The 16,826-nt window shown below is 33.0% G+C and overlaps 1 protein-coding gene across 4 annotated transcripts in view; it reads right to left on the bottom strand.

Annotated features, from left to right (window-relative positions):
- Window positions 1-8,249: 8,249 nt before the first annotated feature.
- LOC133323879 (forkhead box protein O) overlaps window positions 8,250-16,826 on the bottom strand; it is a 70,199-nt gene continuing 61,622 nt past the window's right edge. Inside the window, exons 3-8 of one of the 4 annotated variants that reach the window (XM_061532778.1) lie at window positions 15,320-15,612; window positions 11,150-11,389; window positions 10,629-10,815; window positions 10,308-10,557; window positions 10,032-10,153; window positions 8,250-8,752 (exon numbers count right to left, since the gene is read on the bottom strand). In XM_061532778.1, coding sequence (XP_061388762.1) covers window positions 8,306-8,752; window positions 10,032-10,153; window positions 10,308-10,557; window positions 10,629-10,815; window positions 11,150-11,389; window positions 15,320-15,612 — 1,539 coding nt within the window. In that variant the 3' untranslated portion in view covers window positions 8,250-8,305. Of the gene's footprint in view, window positions 8,753-10,031; window positions 10,154-10,307; window positions 10,558-10,628; window positions 10,842-11,149; window positions 11,390-15,319; window positions 15,613-16,826 lie in introns of all 4 variants that reach the window. The other 3 variants (XM_061532780.1, XM_061532779.1, XM_061532781.1) reach the window with 3 other exon arrangements.

Below are 16,826 nucleotides of genomic sequence, written 5' to 3'. Positions count from 1 at the left end.
CCAAATTTCATCCAAATCGGATCACAAATGCGACCTGTACTTTGTTAACAAAAATACATGGACGGACGGACGGACATGCGGAAATCGACTCAGAAAGTGATTCTATGCATATTCTCAAAAGGAACCATGTGTCTATCTCGATTCCTTTTGCCTGTTACAAACATATGCACAAAGACATAATACCCTGTACCACAGTGTGTATGTGTGACAGAAAGTGTGTTGAATAACAAAACACATGTCCAACAACTATTGAGTTCACGAACGTTTGTTGTTATTCTTGTTGTTGTTTTGAGCATTCGCGAGAATTCGGGAATGTTTGTTTTCATTCGTGAGAGAATTTCAAGCACCAAACGAAACGAACGATCTGTGCTCTCACTCGTTTGTTATGTGTGTGCGAACATTCTTTGGCGAATGCTCGTTTGGTAAAGAATTTATCGCCATAAATTCATTCGTAAAATGAGCACAAAACGAAAAGAATGTATTTTAATTCATTCGCAAGCGAATTTTTGCGCACCCTGTCGACAACTTAACTTACTCTAAAACTTCACTTATTTCAGTTCTTATCGGCATCGTTATAAAAGTTTGTAACAATATATTTATATTTGGAAATAGATTTTCGTCACATAATACAATCGCATCAAGTGGATTAGATGATCGGGGATCTTTTGCTTTCCACAAAGTGATATTTTTTATTTTCTAGAAATCTGCTTGTCGTATTTACAAATAGTTCGTCCAAACATCGGACAAATAATGTAGTTCTATAAAAAATATTCGGAGTTCGAACTCCTCACATTTGTCCTGCACTTTTGCGTACCAATTTTTCTTGGCACTGAATCTTCTACTTCTTAGAAATAAATCCAAATGAACATTTCCCTATTTCTTCAAATAATTATACTATCTCTTCTATAGATTCGTTAAATAATTGTACGCAATAATCCTGTCAACCCATCGTGTTTCACAATATGAAAGTAGTCGTTTCACAGATTTATTTGCTTCTCGAAATGTTCTACATAGAGGGCGTTCTAAAGAATGAGCAAATGTCCAAATTTGTAGAAAATATTCTTCGAATTTCCCGAATCTTCGAAGCTGCATTTAATCTTAATTACAAAAAGCACTTTTTGCTAAATCAGAATATACGATATTCGGGGGCCGGACCGGACTGGGTATTTTTAAAATGGAAAACAACTCAACTCGAACACTTTTGCAAGTATAAAAAAAAATTTTTGTGATTTTTAATATTTTATCCACATATATGCTCTTCTTACACAAACGGACATGTGTAAATCGACTCCAAATTTTCTAAAATGGATTTGGTCCAAAGAAACATGGTGTTTAAAACCAGTATTTAGATAAGGTACATTTTCACAGTATCAAAGTGTCATCATTAGCCCTAAGGCTGAGGGTAGCAACAAAGGGAATAACCGAATAACTATTAGGATTATAATTAAAAACATTTTTTATTTTCGCGATTTCAAGCAGTTTTTTTACTCTCCACCATAGTATGGAGGGTATATTAAGTTTGTTCTTAATCAGCGTAAAATTCGATGACTATTTACACATGTCCGTCGGTCCCTCCAAAATTTCGGTATTTTTTGAGGGCGTTTTCAGCCGAATTTGCCGTAATTTGGTATTTTGTATTCGAATTTGGTGACAAATCTTTGTTTTTTAATATTAGCCCCCTTTTGGAGGCTGTTTCCACTGAACATAAATAAATATTTTGTATTACAATTAGCTGTATGTGCAATCATTCTACGAATGGAGGATATCGAGATAAAAAAATCGAACCTTATAAGAATAAAATATATCGGTCCGTATTTAGGCCCAGCCCTCATATAATGATACCTCCCGATTTTCGGTATTTTTAATATTTAGCGTGAACTAAAGAAAGGTATGGTATTTTGACTATTTTATGCACACCCTACCATTCGTTATCAATATCGGTTCACGTTTGAAGGGGTTTTGAAATTTTAGGAAAAATCCACATTAAATATTGCTGAAATTTGTAGTTGATGTACATTATGGTTTAGAAAAATTGATTGGTAGAATTGTCGGTATAGGTCCACTTTTTGGTATGTTTCCTATATTTTCATTTCTAGTAACAGCCAGTATGCCTATAGTGTTTTTATACCCTTCACCACACTGTGGTACAGGGTATTATGTCTTTGTGCATATGTTTGTAACAGGCAAAGGGAAACAAGATAGACACGTGGTTCCTTTTGTGAATATGCATAGAATCACATTTTAAGTCGATTTATGCATGTCCGTCCGTCCGTCCGTTTGTCTGTCTGTCCATGTTAAATTGTAAACAAAGTACAGGTCGCATCTATGATCCGAATTGGATGAAATTTGGCATAGGCCAAGGACGAACCCTATTGCAATTGGGAAAAATCGGTTCAGATTTAGATATAGCTCCCATTTATATTTTCGTCCGATTTAATGTAAATGGTGTACCAAAGTCCCTATATATCTTTCGATTTGCACGAAATTTGGCATAGAGTACTGAATTAGGCCCAGAATGATGTGTGCCAAATTTTGAGAAAATCGGTTCTGATTTAGATATAGCTTCCATATATATTCGTCCGATTTAATGTAAATGGTGTACTAAGTCCCTATATATCATTCGATTTGCGCGAAATGTTGCATAGTGTACTGAATTTAGCCTAGAATGAGGTGTGCCAAGTTATGAGAAAATCGGATCAGATTTATATATAGCTCCTATATATATTTTCGTCCGATTTAAGGCAAATGGGGCTCCAAAGTACCTATATATCTTTCGATTTGCTCGAATGTTAGCATAGGGTAATGAATTAGGTCCAGAATGATTCGTGAAAATCGGTTCAGATTTATATATACCTCCTATATATACATTGGTCCGATTTTAAGTAAATGATGCACTAAATACCCATAGCTAGGCCGATTGACACAACGTAGTGAAATTTATATAAATTAATCTATGGCACGTTTCTTTAAAATCCGTTCAGATTTAGATATAACATAGCTTCCATATATAATTTCGACCTATTAATGTTGATTGTACACCAAATAAACAATGGCTTGATATTACATTGTATACCAAATATCGGGTGTAAAGTTGCTTTAAATCTATTTACAAAATTTAGAATAGGTTGCAGAATGGCATGTGTTGGGATTGATGTTAGTCGGTTAACTTATAGATAAAGGTCGCATATTAAAGTCCGTTCAATTTCATCTTCGTCTGTTATGATACATATATATATATATATATATATATATATACTAGCAAAAGTGCCCGCTACTTCGTATGCGGAGAGGGTATACAAAAAAAATATTTCATATGGAATCGTGAATACTGTAAATTTGTATTCCTCATGCACATAAGCATTATTTTCCGAAATCTCTCTTACTTCTATTATACAAATTAAAAATTGATCAGAATTCCAATTATATATTTAGCAAAAACGTATAGGTTCACATAATTACACATTTTCAAGACCACTTAATTTAGTACCACATGGTACTTCTTTCTAACCCTCCGTCAGTGACCCACATTACAAACTTTAGGTTTCCAGCTCTCTCCGTTACCCAAATCCAAATTTAGTGCATTTGCTATTCTATTTACTATTCGTAAACATCAATTCGAGTTCCCAAAGTTATCTCCATAGCTCATTACTACACTTCAACAGTAATCTAAATTCCAAATCTCAGGATCCAACCAAATCAAAATTGTTCCAAATTTAGTACCATAACACTTATAAGTAAGAAGTATGAACTTCCAAAACTACTTCAGTCATGTACTCCAATAATAACCTTTAGTCCAAATATAAGGATTCCAGCTCTATCCGTTCACCAACAACCAAATTGTACCAAATTTAGTACCATTTATTACTTTTCGTAGACGTAAGTACGAGTTTATAAAATTTCCTCAATTCCACACTTCAACGGTAGTTTTAATCATAAATTTCAGGATCCCAACACTATCCGTTCACATAAATCCGAATTGTAGTATATTTAGTACCATTTAGTACTTTTCGCACATTAAGTTTGAATTTTCAACACTGTCTCAATCTTGTAATCTAACAGTAATTTTAACTTCAAATATATCCTATCCTTTCATTTAAATCTAAATTGTACAAAACATAGTACCATTTAGTACACACAATCATGCATTTTCAAAACTACTTCCATATCTCAATCCTCACCCCACACTTCATTTTAAGACCAAATTTTGGGATTCCCGCTTACATAAAACGAATTGTACCCTATTTAGTACCATTTTGTGCTTCTCGTATCCATAAGTACGAAATTCCAATACTACCATAATCCTGTAATTTGCATTCCAAATTTAAGTTTTCCATCTCTATCCGTTCACTCTGATCTAAACTGTGCCAAATTTAGTACCATTTAGTACACTTATCACGAATTTTCAAAACTGCCGACATATCTTAATCCTGCTCTCCAACAGTAATATTAATTCAAAATTTAAGGATATCAACCCTATCTGTTCACACAAAAACAAGTTGTTAACTATTTGGTACCATTTAGTACTTTTTGTTTCTATAGTTAAGAATTGTTAAGAATTTACTAAACTACGTCAATCCTACATTTCAAAAGCAATTTTAATTCCAAAATTCTGGGGTCCAGCTCTATCCGTTCACACATAATCATGTAGTACAAAATATAGTACCAATTAGTACACTTAAGAACTATACTCCAACTCCAACTTCTATACTCCAACAGCAACCATTATTCCATCAAATCCAAATTGTACCAAATCTAGTGCCGTTTAGTACTTTTCGTACACATAAATACGAATTTCCAAAGATGTCTCTATAACTCAATCATCAACAATAATCTGAATTCAGAATTTTATGTTGTTAGATCTATCCGTTCAAGCAAAATCCAAATTGTACTAAATTTTGTACCATTTAGTATTTTTCGTACCAATAAAACGACTTTCCAAAACTACCTCAATTCTACAATGCAACGGCCATTTTAATTCCCAATTGAAGATTCCAGCTCTATATGTGAACCGAAATCCAACGTGCACCAAATTTAGTACCATTAAGTACTTTTCGTACATATAAGTACAATTTTTTGAATCTACCTCAATCCTGTACTCCAATAGTAGTCCTAATTCCGATTTTCAGGATTTCATCTCTATAAACTCAACTAAATGCAAATAGTACCAAATTTAGTACCATTTTGTACTTTTTATAAACATAAGTACGAATTTCTAAAGCCATTTCCACACATCAACACCACGTCTCAACCTGTATTTCATATACAATTTTAAGATTCTAGCTATATATGTTCAATATATATACAATTAGAACTAAATTTAGTACTTTTAGTACACTTTTAGGTCGAATTTCCAAAAACCCTTTTGTACATCTTTCTAATTTTCCATCAGTGACCTACATTCCAAATTTCAGAATTCTAGCTCTTCCCGTTCGCCTAATACAATATTTGGTACATTTTAGTACTTTTCGTACCCTTCTAGTTCGAATTTCCAAAAACCCAGCCTTATCTCACGCCTACACCCCAACAACAGCCCACACACAAAATGTCAAGCTTCTAGTTTCAGGCGTTTCGTCTGGGCGATGATCTGTCAGTCAGTCACTCACTCACTTAACACTAAGCTCTTTTATATATATAGATATATATTTATATATAATAAAGTTTTATTATTATTTTTTTTTTGTTTTTGCAAAATAGTCAGGCTCTATATCGCCCGATTTAATAAAAATGCTGCACCAAAGATCCGATGTTTGTCTAGAATGATGTCAGAGAAGTTTAATTGGTATCGGATTAAAATTAGACATAGCTCCCATATAAATTTCCGCCCAATTTGATATAAATGGTGCACCAAATACATAACTGATAACGCCCAAAATTGAGCCTGGGATAACGGGTATTTGGTTTTGTTGAAATCGGTTCAGATTTAGATAGAGTAAGTCTGCTACAATAAAAATCTTAGGAATATCTCTTGCATATACCCAAAGTGGTGAAGAGTATCAAAAAGTCATCCCCGCCCGACTTTTGAACTTTTCTTATCGGATTCTGGCTAAACCACCGTGTATGTAGTAGGTTTTAGATAACCCTGCACCTTGACACTGTCCCATAATAATCATCCCTAATCCGTATGTCGTCGTCGTTGTCGACAACGTTTCTCTTTCGACATCACTTCGACTCGACATCACTTCGACACTGATTTGGTATTCTGTATCACTCATATGACGATGTCGACTATTTATCGATAATAAAAAAAAAAAAACAAAAACAAACAACACATCTCTAAAATTGTGGTCAGCTATTTATTTTGTTGGTGTTTGTATCCTTCACCGCACTGTGGCACAGGGCGTTATGTCTTGGTACATGTGTTTGCAAGATCCAAAAAGAAACGACATAGACCCATAGTTATAGTATATACATAGAATAATTTTTCAGACGATTTATGTATGTCCCTCCATTCATGTATTATTTTAAACAAGTTACATGCCACCATTATGATCCGAACGGGATGAAATTTGGAAAAAATCCATCCGATTGGGATGAAATTTTATTTGCACATAGACGAGTCCTATTGACATTGGTCAAAATCGGTTCAGATTTATATATAGATCCCACATATTTTTCGTTATTTACACTTTATTTTGCATTAAGTATTGAATAGATTCTAGAATGATGTATCTTGTTGTTGTCCGCTCATATTTTTTTTTAATTTCTAAAAAATGTTCAAACGCTTCAGTCGTCAACAAAAAATATGAAGAAGAAAAGACGACTCTCTTCGACGTCGTTTCGTGTCGACGACGACATACGGAATAGAAGTGAATGACTAGAGCGATTTGCAGGCCTATAAACAAAAATTCATAAATTTTTAGTTTGGATTTCATGTGTTCTAAGCAAGGATCGGGTAAACGTGGAAAATAACGATTAAATCGAACGAAGATAAATTTCTAGTCTTTGAGGACCCAATCTAAAATCTTATGAACGACATTTTCGTAGAATATTTGAAGATACAAAATCCTCGTCTATAATACGGACGAAAAAGGTGTACAAAAAAATCAAAATTTTCCAACACTACATTTTGATCTGGATTTAAAAAAACATATTTTCCAATACTGGATTTTTATAAATAGTATTTTCGGAAGCCAACCTAAAATTCCAATAGCGAGCAGGCATTTAAACAAATTTGTTAACTAAAATATTACTCCACGCTCCAATTCTCTCCCTTTCTTATTTAATTGAAATAATTCAAAGAGCATTTTCGACATACAAATCCTGTAAGGATATTCCTTTAGAGCCAAAATTTTAATATATTCAGCACTTTTTTGTCCTACGCCAGCCAAATATCTAAATAGGTTCATTCATATTCATAATTTATAACTGGATGAGAAATTATGAAAGTAGGAGGGGGGGTGGTAGAGCATGACAAAAGGAAAAAAGAAAGGACATTTTTTGTTATTATATTAACATAATTTATGTGGAAATGCCATTTTAAATTAATATAGACAACTGGCTGGGTGGCTGGCTGTCGGTCGGTCTACAACCACTACAGCTTCACTACAGGGCAGCAAATCAACCCCACACAGAACTTATCAGAGGAGGGAGGAAATTTACCAAAATTTTGCTCTACTTACTTTGATTTGTGGTATTTGTAGCATTGTTAAATATTTCCTATTGCAATTATTTTTTTATTTAAGGTTGAGAAAGAGAAAGTTCGATTAATTTTTTTCTGTACAATTTTTGTTGTTTATTTCTTTTTGTTATCATTTTTTTCTTTACACTATTGTCCTTAAATATTAGATTTTGTTTTCATTGTTTTTCTTTTTTTCTTTATTATTTAATATTATTTTATTTTTTTTCTTTAAGATGTTGTTGTAATTGAATTAATTAGAACAAATTTGTTTTGTGGCGAACTGCTACATCAGTTCGCCGTTATAGTTTTTATTTTTTGTTTAATTTTATTACCAAAATTTAACTATATTTTGTTTCCCGGTACAAAACAGAGCGCAAGAGAAGTTGTTTTGAGGAATTTCACTGGTTCACACAATGCATGCTGATGACTGGTGGTAACTTCTCGCGCTCCGGCTCCTCACAATTGACGTAAGCTATGCTTACGTTTATTGGTTTTGTTGTTGTTGTAACAGCATTCTTCAGTGGGCTTTGTTGTTGCTGTACCATAGGGGTTGCTGATGAAGATGTTGTTGCTGCTGCTACTGCTGCTGTTGCTGCTGCTGGTATATCCATTTCGGCTATATTGATGCTGATATTGATGATGATTTAGAATGGGACTATATGGGAAGTAGTGGACCAAACGGTTGTATCAATGCACCCAGGATGGCGGAGTCACCACACTCTGCTGGGGATATTGTACTATGGCATTCAGATTGGATGTTGGCGATTGTGTCACCGGCAATTCCAGGCCGGTTGTCATTGGTGTATTATTGTTGTTGTTAAGCATTGGTGGCAATTGCTGGTGTTGTTGTTGCTGCTGCTGTTGGTGTTGTTGCTGTTGTTGTTGCTGCTGCTGCTGTTGTTGCAGCATTTGTTGTTGCTGCTGTTGTAAATGAGCCTGTAGCTGAGCATGCAAATGTTGTTGTTGTGGTGTCAGAGTTGCCGATGTTGTATTGGCTAATGTTGTCGCATTATTTACAGCTCCCATATGGCCAGCATTTGAGACACTATTATTCGTGACATTGGCGCTATTAACGCCGGTCAGTGGTATATTAATATCGAGTAGACCATCAATGCTTATTTCTTGTTGCATTAGCTGGAAATAACATAAAAGAAGATGAATTATAAATATTAATAAGGTTCGATTTTATATATATATTTTTTTCATGGACTATATAAGGCGTGGATTTTTTAAATAACATTTTTCAAGGACTACCATAAGGCGTGGATTTTTTAAATAACATTTTTCATAGACTATATAAGGCGTGGACTTTTCAAAAATATTTTTTTCAATGACTATATAAGGCGTGAATTTTTAAATATTTTTTCAAGGACTTTATCAGACGTGGATTTTCTAAAATATACTTTTTCAAGGACTTTATCAGACGTGGATTTTCTAAATAATACTTTTTCAAGGACTATATAAGGCGTGGATTTTTTAAATAATATTTTTCATGGACTTTATCAGTCGTGAATTTTCTAATTAATATTTTTCAAGGACTTTATCAGGCGTGGATTTTCTAAATATTTTTTTTTTCAAGGACTATATAAGGCTAGAATTTTTTAATTAATATTTTTCATGTACTTGAAATATATTAATTAAATTAATTAAAAGTGGATTTTTAACTAATATTTTAAGGACTAAATAAGGCTTGAATTTGTAACAAATATTTTTCAAGGACTATCATAAGGCGTGCATTTTTAAAAAATATTTTTCAAGGACTAAAAAAGGCGTGGATTTTTTAAATTATATTTTTAAAGGACTATCATAAGGCGTGGATTTTTAAATGATATTTTTCAAGGACTACCATAAGGCGTGGATGTTATAAATGATATTTTTCAAGGACTATCATGAGACGTGGATATTTTAAATTATATTTTTCAAGGACTATCATAAGGCGTGGATATTTTAAATTATATTATTCAAGGACTATCATAGGGCGTTGATATTTTAAATAATATTATTCAAGGACTATCATAAGGCGTGGATTTTTTAAATTATATTTTTCAAGGACTATTTAAGGCGTGTTTTTTTAATAATATTTTTCAAGGACTATATGAGGCGTGGATTTTTTAAATGATATTTTTCAAGGACTATCATAAGGCGCGGATTTTTTAAATGATATTTTTCAAGGACTATCATAAGGCGCGGATTTTTTAAATGATATTTTTCAAGGACTATCATAAGTCGCGGATTTTTTAAATGATATTTTTCAAGGACTATCATAAGGCGCGGATTTTTTAAATGATATTTTTCAAGGACTATCATAAGGCGCGGATTTTTTAAATGATATTTTTCAAGGACTATCATAAGGCGCGGATTTTTTAAATGATATTTTTCAAGGACTATCATAAGGAGAGATGTCTTAACTTACCTCTTCAACATTGCATTCCAGACCACCTTGAAAATTTTCTATATTAAATTCGTCAATTGGTGTTGCCTCACTGTTCAGAGCACCCAAGTATTGTCCTATTAAAGTTGATGCGCAATTATTATCTGGAAAATTAATGTCAATATATATAATCAATATGCCACCACCACAACTACAACAACTACTAGTAAGTAACAAAAATATTTACTATACTAAAATAACAAAAACAAAAATATCTCAAACTCTGGCGTTAAATTTTCCTCTTTCTCTCCCTCTTACCTTCTAAATTTGAGCTATGTTGTTGTGTCTGTTGCTGTTGCTGCTGTTGTTGTTGCTGCTGTTGTTGTTGCTGCTGTAATTGTCTTTGCTGTTGATGTTGCAGCATCAAGTGATTAGAGCCACTGCCATCGGATGAGACTCCTGAGGCACCATCAATAACTACATTGGCATAAGTGTTTAAAGAATCCGATGAGGGTTCACTGTTTGGATAGGCGGGTGACATAGTTTGAACTGAGTTTGGCGAGAGGCCCTAAAATGAAAAGGGAGATATGATTTTTTTGTAATTATATTCCACTTGTTTGAGTTCGGTCGTTGGCTTACCTCACGTGTGGTATGCAAACAGGTGCAGGTGAGTGAACGATGCAGCATACATTGCTGTGTGGGCAAATTACTGTAACCCTGTGCCATGGGGCCATTGAGCGTATAGGTTGGTTGTTGTTGTTGCTGTTGATTGTTGCTAGGATATGGCGGTGGGGGTTGAGTGGGCATTCCCGAGGCTGTGCTAAACCTGTGCCAACCGTATGACGACCGTTTGTTTCCAAAAAAAGATCAAAATATAAAAAGAAGACTTGACTTTATAGATCGGTTTTTAAATAGGGATAGTAGAGGATAATTGAATATTTCCAAAAATTTATATATATTTTTAAACTACATTTAAGGCATGCCATAATTATATACAGTGTAAAAAACTTGTCATGCTAAGCTATTTTGCTTTGCTTGAGAAACATTTAGAAATTAAAATTTTTGCGTTCAATTTTCGGAAATCAAGAAAATCACATTTTGAAAATTATAAAGAATACAACAAAACAAAAACACAAACAAAAATTATAATAACAACTGACCCTTGTTGCTGTTGTTGTTGCTGCTGCTGCTGTTGCTGCATCAGGTCCTTTTGTAGTGTCAATTCCTCGGCCATCGAACCGGCCAATTTATCCATTGTAGCAGCCGATGCTGAATTCTGATAATCAGCCGGAAAACCCCAATCATAATCCAAATTCACCAGTGGTCTTGGACTCAGGCGTCCACAGGAACTGGCATTTGATGAAGCACGTTGTCTAAAGTCCGGCGATATGGGAAACCCACTAATCGTGTGCGAATGTTAAAATGTTGAAGGCGAATGAATGGAAAAAATAAGAACAGAACAAAATAAACAAAAAATTTGAAAACAAAAGCAATAATTAAAACAATAATAGTTTTGTTATAAATAAAAAATGTAGGAAAATAAAAAAAATATTATTTGTTTAATAAGTGAACTCTCATGCGCAGTAAATATAAATAATCTATATTTGAAAACGCTACAACAAAAAATGAAATTGCCTTTAAATGCAAGCATCTAGGAAGCAGCTAAAAAATTCAAAATCTACTGCGAAATATGTAAAAAACTATATTTTGATATATTAGGAAAGTCAATATTATTAATTCAGTATAATTTTATATTATATTTATTTAAAAGGAATATAAGGACTTTATAAGGAGTAGATATAAAGGACGAAGATTAAAAAAAAATCTTTAAACCTATATTTGCGCCGTAGATGTTTTAATTTTTTTTTTCGAGCACTATCCAATGCATGGATTTTTTTAATAATTTTGTTAAATTTTTTATATATAAGGTAGTGATTTTTTTAAAAATATTTTTTTGAGGACTATATAAGGCTCTCATTTTTTAAATATTTTTTATTCAAGAACTATAAAATACGTGAATATTTTAAAATAATTTTTCAATGAGTTTAAAAGCCCAGAATTTTTAATCAATATTTTTTCAAGGACTATAAAATCGGGGATTTAAAAAAAATTTTTTCAAGGACTATATAAGGCTTGAAATTTAAAATAATATTTTCAAGGACTATATAAAGCGTGGATAATTTTTAATAATATTTTTTTAAGAACTATATAAGGCGTGGATTTTTTACATTATTTTTTTCAGGGGCCATATAAGCCGAAGTTTTTTTCAATATTATATTTTCAAAAAACTATATGAGGCACGGATTTTTTAAATAATATTTTTTCAAGGATTTTTTAAAATAATTTTCCCAATTCGTGTTTTTTTTTTAAATAATATTTTTTCTATAGATTATATACGTAAGTCGTGGTTTTTTTAAAAACTATTTTTTTCGAGGAGTTTATAGGGCTTGGAATTTTTTAAATATTTTTTTCAAGGACTATAAGTTTCGTGGTATTTTTTAAACTTTATAGGGCGTGAATTAAAAAATCAAGGACTATATATGGCGTGGATATTAAAAAATTTGTTTCAAGGACTATATATGCCGTTGATTTAAAAAAAAATTTATTCAAGGACTGTATAAGACTTGGCTTAAAAAAATCAAGGACTACATAAGGCGTGGATATAAAAAAATTAACGTCTCTATAAAGAGTGGATTTAAAAAAAATATTTTTCAAGGACTTTGGATTTTTTTAAAAATAAATTTTCAGGGTCTAAAAAGACGTGGATTTTTTAAAAACAATTTTTTCAAGGTCTCCATAAGGCGTGGATTTTAAAAATAATATTTTCAAGGTCTCCAAAAGGCGTGGATTTAAAGGGGTATAGAAAGCCTAAATTTTTAAAAAATATTTTTTCAAGGTCTCCATATGGCGTGGATTTAAACGACTTTAGAAAGCCTGGATTTTTAAAAGAATATTTCTTTAGGTCTCCATAAGGCGTGGATTTAAAGGACTATAGAAGCCTGGGTTTTTAAAAAATATTTTTTTAGGTCTCAATAAGGCGTGGATTTAAAGGACTATAGAAAGCCTGGATTTTTAAAAAATATTTTTTTAAGTCTCCATAAGGCGTGGATTTAAAGGACTATAGAAAGCCGGGATTTTAAAATTGTTCTTAGGTCTCCTTAAGGCGTGGATTTAAAGGACTATAGAAAGCCTGGATTTAAAAAAAATTCAAGGACCATAGAAATCCTGGATTTTAAAAAAAATATATTTTTTTCAAGGACTAATGTAAACCTTGGGAAGAACATTTAAAAAATCCACATCTAATATAGACCTAATATAGGCTACTTATATGGCCTGAAAAAGTATTGTTTGAAACTCCAAAATATAATCCTCAATATTTTTTAAAAATCCAGAACTATATAGTCCTTGAAAAAATATTTTTAAGAAATCCACGACTTATATTGTCCTTGAAAAAAATATTTTACAAAATCCTGGCCATATAGAGTGCATAAAAAATATTTTTTTAAAAAATCTATGCCTTATAGAGAGCTTGAAAAATAGTTTTTTCAAAATCCACGCCTTATGGAGAGCTTGAATTTTTTTTAATCCAAGCCGTATATGGAGACTTTGAAATATATTTTTTAAAAAATCCACGCTTTATTTTTTTATCATAAAAATTTCTATATATTAGGTGTGTTTTTTTAAAAATATATTAAAGATATATTTTTAAGGGACACTGATTTTTTAAAAAAATTAAATGTTATGTTCAAACCAAGACATGGATTTTTCTACCATACACAACTATGTTGTCAGGGTATTATAGCTTTGTGCAGCCCCAAAAGTTTGTAACGCCGCAAAATATTCGTCCTAGACCCACCTTTAAGTATACCGATCGTCATATCTCGACTAGCTGAGTCGATCTAGACATGTGTGTCCGTCCGTCTGTCCATTATAATTTGTAAACACGATACAGGCCACAGTTATGGACCAATCTTCACGAAATTTTGCATGTAGGATGGGTTCTGGCCAATGAAGACCCCTACTGTTTTTGATAAAGATCGGTTAATATTTAGGGGATGAAATGGACCAAATACTAAATTTTTGTCGGTTTTTCTGGTCGCTCCAGAGGCTGCAGTTATGGTCCGAACACCGTGAAATTTTACATGGAGAAGGGGATCGGGCCTAAGAATAAGCATGCCTGTTTTGATAAAAATCGGTCAATATTTAACGGGTCAAATGAACCCTGACTTTTGTGTGAAAAATTAAAATTTTTTTTATTCTGGGGCGTATATACTTGCTCCTGAAGGATATATACTCGAGATGTTGATAGTATGTCCAAGATGAGTCGTTGACCTTCAAATTGATACCAATTATATGGCTGTATGTACTCCGATGCGGGAGTTATACGTAATTAATTAAAGGTGACTATGTGCATATTATTACTATTACTCCATGAAGTTCCGCTTATGGTCAAGGACGAAGCTTATAAATTTCGGTGGAGTTGAGATTTCATTCAGGGCGTACAATGAACCGAAAACTTTAGTTTTGCCAGATTTTCTAGTCGCTCTAGAAGCAATTATTATATACAGAACATCACAAATTTTACAAGGTGAAGGGGATCTGACCAAATACTTAGAGCGGTTGTTTAGATGATGATCGGTCAATTTTCCGAGTGTCAAATCAGCCAAAACCTAAAGTGACCAATTTTTTATTGTATGGCGTAAAAATTCACTTCAAGAAAAAACATTTTTGAAAATATGCAAGACTTAGAAAGAGGAGTTGTTGATCTATAATCGGTAAAAAGGGTGCAAATATCACGAAGTATTGCCCAGGCTTTTCGTAGTAGTTGTGTAGGGTATCATATGGTCGGCCCCGTCCGACTATACTGCTCCGCTCACTGGTTTTAAATAAATATTTTCTCAAAGACTTAAATGTCGGGCACTTAAAAAAATATTTCTAAAACCAAATTGTTCATGATTGTTCATGTATTATGGGCAATTTGACTTTTAAAAATAGATTTTATGATTTTTTTAATGCCTACTAATTTTAAAATTTAAGACCTAATAGTGCTTCAAGACCTATTTTAAGAGTTATAATAATTTCTTATATACGATTTTTTAAATTCTATAAAAAGTGTTTTGCTTTTGAAATAAATTCAAATCTTAAAAAAAATAATTTTTATTAATTTCTCTAAAAAAAATTGAAAAAAAAACTTCAAGCAAATCTATATCTACTTTGCTAATATGTAAATTAAATTTTAAAATTTCCAAAATAAGAAAAAAAAAACTAAATTCTAGAATTCACTACTATTTCAATTTTATATATTTTCCAAAATAGCTTTTAATAGTTACCTATGCAATGGACTCTCGGGAAAATGATCTAAACCTTCGCTTATACTACTGCTCGGCGACGGAGTATTATCATTGATACCGGTCACACCAGCCTGCCGTAAAGCTTCAACACGTTTCTTGGCACGCCCCCGACGTTTTTCGTAACGTGACGTTTCCATTGAGGCGGCACGTCGACGCACCGATTTGCCAGGCTTCGCATCGGGATTCAGCATCCACCAAGAGGATTTGCCAGTACCTTCATTTTGTACGCGCATAAAACGATTATGTAAAGAGAGATTATGTCTAATTGAGTTCTGGAAAGAGAGAAGGAGAAAGGGAGAGAGATTATTAATAAAAATTTGTAAACAACAAATATTTAAGGACTTAAAAAATATTTCAAATTCAAATATGGCTAATAAGAAATATAAAAAGTTCGCCCATATTAGGAGATATCAAATGTCATTCCATTGTCTGCTAGTAATAGTATTTTTTATATTTCCTATGAATTTATGCTTTCTTTATCATATCATTTGTTGAAAATAAGAAGAAGAAAAATCCAAGAAGAAAAAAAGAACGCCATACTAATTGGATGTTTTCTGGCTTGTGGTATAAGACGCAAAATCAGCAGCCAAGGCAACAGCAACAACAAACAATTGCAAAAATTTCCATGACAGAGGGGTCTACGATCCGAAACGACCTGAGTCTTACTCGGCCAACGTCTGTCACCTCAGCCCATTGTGTAAAAGTAATAGGGCTGCTACAACAACAACAAACAATTGTTGCCACCGTTTGGATTTTTTTTTTTTTTTTTTTTTTTGCTGCCGTCCTCCTCAGACACAAACCATCATCACTTAAACTGTCAATTCATATTTTATAACACGCAGTCATAAATACGACAAATGTTGCAAAAATCTATTCCAGGTCCAAATGACAATTGAACCGACGATTGTCATCAGGCGAAATGGTGTCTGCGAAAAAAAGAAGAAAAATCCAGCACCAATGATGACGACAGGAAAACTAAGCAGGATTCGGAATATGGGGGTTTTGGGGGGGCAGAAAACTGTAACAGTCATAAAACTAAACGGGAATTTGTGTTGATAGCCTGAAAACCACCTTACATTAGCGATTTTTTCGTCGTCTTCTTATTATATTCTCTGCCTTGGCAGAGACAAAAAGAAGACATTCCACAATTCCAGGATGGCAGGCAGTCAGACAGACATATAGACACATTGAAACGTGTGGAAAACCCGTTGAACAGTCAATTTTCCAAACTGAGAAAAAAGTTTTCCTACGACGCTTTACTGGGACGATGAAGGTTTTTTTTAGATCTTTTTCTTCGTTCACCACGATTACGCCTGATTGGCGCCATACATCAACGTGTGTTAGATGGCATCCTACTCTACATACACAGAGGCGTACGCACACACACAGGATCACCCACATAAAGGATAAAGGATTCATGGTCGATAACCGGAAAACGCAGGCAAGCATACACACACACGCACACACACAACTAGAAATTCCCATT

The sequence above is a fragment of the Musca vetustissima genome, unplaced genomic scaffold, assembly GCF_032173495.1.
Source record: "Musca vetustissima isolate MV318-11 ecotype Yass unplaced genomic scaffold, APGP_CSIRO_Mvet_v1 utg8505, whole genome shotgun sequence".
NCBI classification, from domain to species: Eukaryota; Metazoa; Arthropoda; class Insecta; order Diptera; family Muscidae; genus Musca; species Musca vetustissima.
This window is presented reverse-complemented; position numbering and strand designations above follow the sequence as displayed.